Below are 2,401 nucleotides of genomic sequence, written 5' to 3' on the forward strand. Positions count from 1 at the left end.
CTCTCTCTCTCTCTCTCTCTCTCTCTCTCTCTCTCTCTCTCTCTCTCCTTTTTATCATTTAGTTACAGAAGAATTGCCTCCTCTCACTTTGCAGTGACCGGATTCTTCAAGATGTTCCATTTAACAGGCAAGTAATAGCTTAGCAACCTGAGTTCAGTCCTGAAGACCCACATGGTAGAGAGAGAGAGAGAGGTGACTCCCTCAGATTGTCCTCTAAGGTCTACGTGCATGCTGTGTGAGAGTTTGCTTGTCTGTGCACACTCACATTTAGATATTTGATTTTAAAAGATTTTAACAGACTATGCTTAAAACGGCAATGTAGAAATACTAAAATGTTTTCACTGTTGAAGATAAAATGCCAGTATTTCTATGTGTGCTTGTGTGCATTTGTGTGTGTGTGTGCGTTAATACATGTTTGCACAACATGCCTCTGTTATCAATGTGAAAACCAGAGGTTGACATTGTATGTCTTCCTCAATCACTCCTCACTTTATTTTTCTGAGACAGGGTCTCTCACTGAACCTGGAGTTCATGGAGTGGGCTAGACTGGCTAGCCATCAAGTCCCAGGGATCCTCCTGTCTCTGCCTCCCCAGAGTTAAGATTGCAGGGATGCGCTGCCATGCGGAGAGCTCTGGTAATGGTTGCTGGGGATTCAGCTCAGGACCTCATGCTTGCACAGCGAGTGCTGTAGCAGCTGAGCTTTCTCGGCAGCCCCATGCTCCTGTGCCTCCACCATTGTTCTCATTTTGATGAGCACAGTGGCGCAGGCCTAGAGTCTCAGTAGGAGAATCAGAAGGTCAAAGTCTGCCTGGAAATTTAGCAAGACTCTGTCAAAATAAAAACAAAGAGCCAGGTGTGGTAGCCAATGCCAGTAATCCGGCACATGGACGATGGGGGCAAGAAGACCGCACTTCAGATTCGTCTTTGGCTATATAGAGAATTGGGGACAGCCTGAGGTACATGAGAGTCTATCTCAAAAAAGACAAATGAGGGCGGGCAAGATGGCTTAACTGGTATAAGTTTCCAGAAAAGCCTGACCACCTGAATTCAAACTCTAGAACCCACAGAGGAAGGACTGAACTCATTCTCAGACGTTGTCCTCTGATGGCCATCATATAGCATGCACACACTCGTGCACATCACAGGCAAACACACACCACTAGCAAGTAAAATAAAAAAATAATGTAAGTAAATAAAATAAGATAAAAGGCTAGGAATATAGCTCTGTGGTAGAGCACTGGCCTAAACAAGGCCCTGGGTCCAATCCGCAGCACAGGAAAGAAACCAGAAAGCCAACGTTTCCAAAACACCTAACAGGTGATTTGTAGTCTTTTTCATTAAGAGGAAGCTTCCATTTACTAAGTTGTACCAACACCCACATCTGGCTCCCTGAAATCATGCCTGGATCTCCACGATTGAGGAAACCCTCTTGTATTTTCAGGTTTGAAGCAGCCAAGCTTGTCATGCAGTGGCTTTGCAACCATGAAGATCAGAACATGCAAAGGATGGCAGTTGCTATCATTTCCATCCTGGCTGCCAAGGTACCTGATCTTAGATGAATGATTTCCTAAAGGCAGCTGTTTCTCATTACAGTGACTTCCTCTCACATCGTGTGCCAGAAAAGCTAGTGCACTTCTTTGCTAGCCTCCCTGTTAACTGTGTTAAATGTTGCAGAACTGGAGGTTGAGCTTTCAGTCTGGCGGTGGAGGCTGTTCTGGTGCGCTATAGTAAACTCACACCAGTTCATTCTTAAACACTTACTTTATCTTGTACTTGCTTCCAGCTTTCTACAGAACAAACTGCACAGCTTGGTGCTGAGCTCTTCATTGTCAGGGTAAGTTTACTGTCCTTCGTTTTAGGACACTACATAGTGTTTCTTTGTTTTGTTTTGTTTTGAGACAGGGTTTCTCTGTGTAGTCCTGGCTGTCCTGGAACTCACTCTGTAGACCAGGCTGGCCTCCAACTCAGAAATCCGCCTGCCTCTGCCTCCCAAGTGCTGGGATTAAAGGCGTGCGCCACCACCGCCTGGCGTGTTTCTTTGTTTTTAATTTTTAAGTAAATTTGTTTTATATATATGGGCACTTTGCTTCCATGTGTATCTGTGTAATGTATAGAAGTGGCCTGGTACTTGTGGAGGCCAGAAAAGAGCATTGAATCCCATGGGACTAGAGTTACAGATGGTTGTGAGCTGCCATGTGGGTGCTGAGAACTGAACTCAGGTCCTCTTGAAGAGCCTCAAGTGCTCTTAGTCACTGAGCCATCTCTCCAGCCCCTGATGGTTTAGTTTAGTCTCGTCTCGTCTCGTCTCGTCTCGTCTCGTCTCGTCTCCTCTCCTCTCCTCTCCTCTCCTCTCCTCTCCTCTCCTCTCCCCTCCCCTCCCCTCCCCTCCCCTCCCCTCCC

The 2,401-nt window shown here is 46.2% G+C and overlaps 1 protein-coding gene across 1 annotated transcript in view; it reads left to right on the plus strand.

Annotated features, from left to right (window-relative positions):
* The window catches only part of Zyg11b (zyg-11 family member B, cell cycle regulator), a 55,888-nt gene that overhangs the window by 40,574 nt on the left and 12,913 nt on the right, over window positions 1-2,401 (plus strand). Inside the window, exons 6-8 of the mRNA XM_028786157.1 lie at window positions 63-127; window positions 1,443-1,542; window positions 1,785-1,835. Coding sequence (XP_028641990.1) covers window positions 63-127; window positions 1,443-1,542; window positions 1,785-1,835 — 216 coding nt within the window. The remainder of the gene's footprint in view (window positions 1-62; window positions 128-1,442; window positions 1,543-1,784; window positions 1,836-2,401) is intronic.

The sequence above is a fragment of the Grammomys surdaster genome, unplaced genomic scaffold (assembly GCF_004785775.1).
Source record: "Grammomys surdaster isolate TR1022 unplaced genomic scaffold, NIH_TR_1.0 100, whole genome shotgun sequence".
NCBI classification, from domain to species: domain Eukaryota; kingdom Metazoa; phylum Chordata; class Mammalia; order Rodentia; family Muridae; genus Grammomys; species Grammomys surdaster.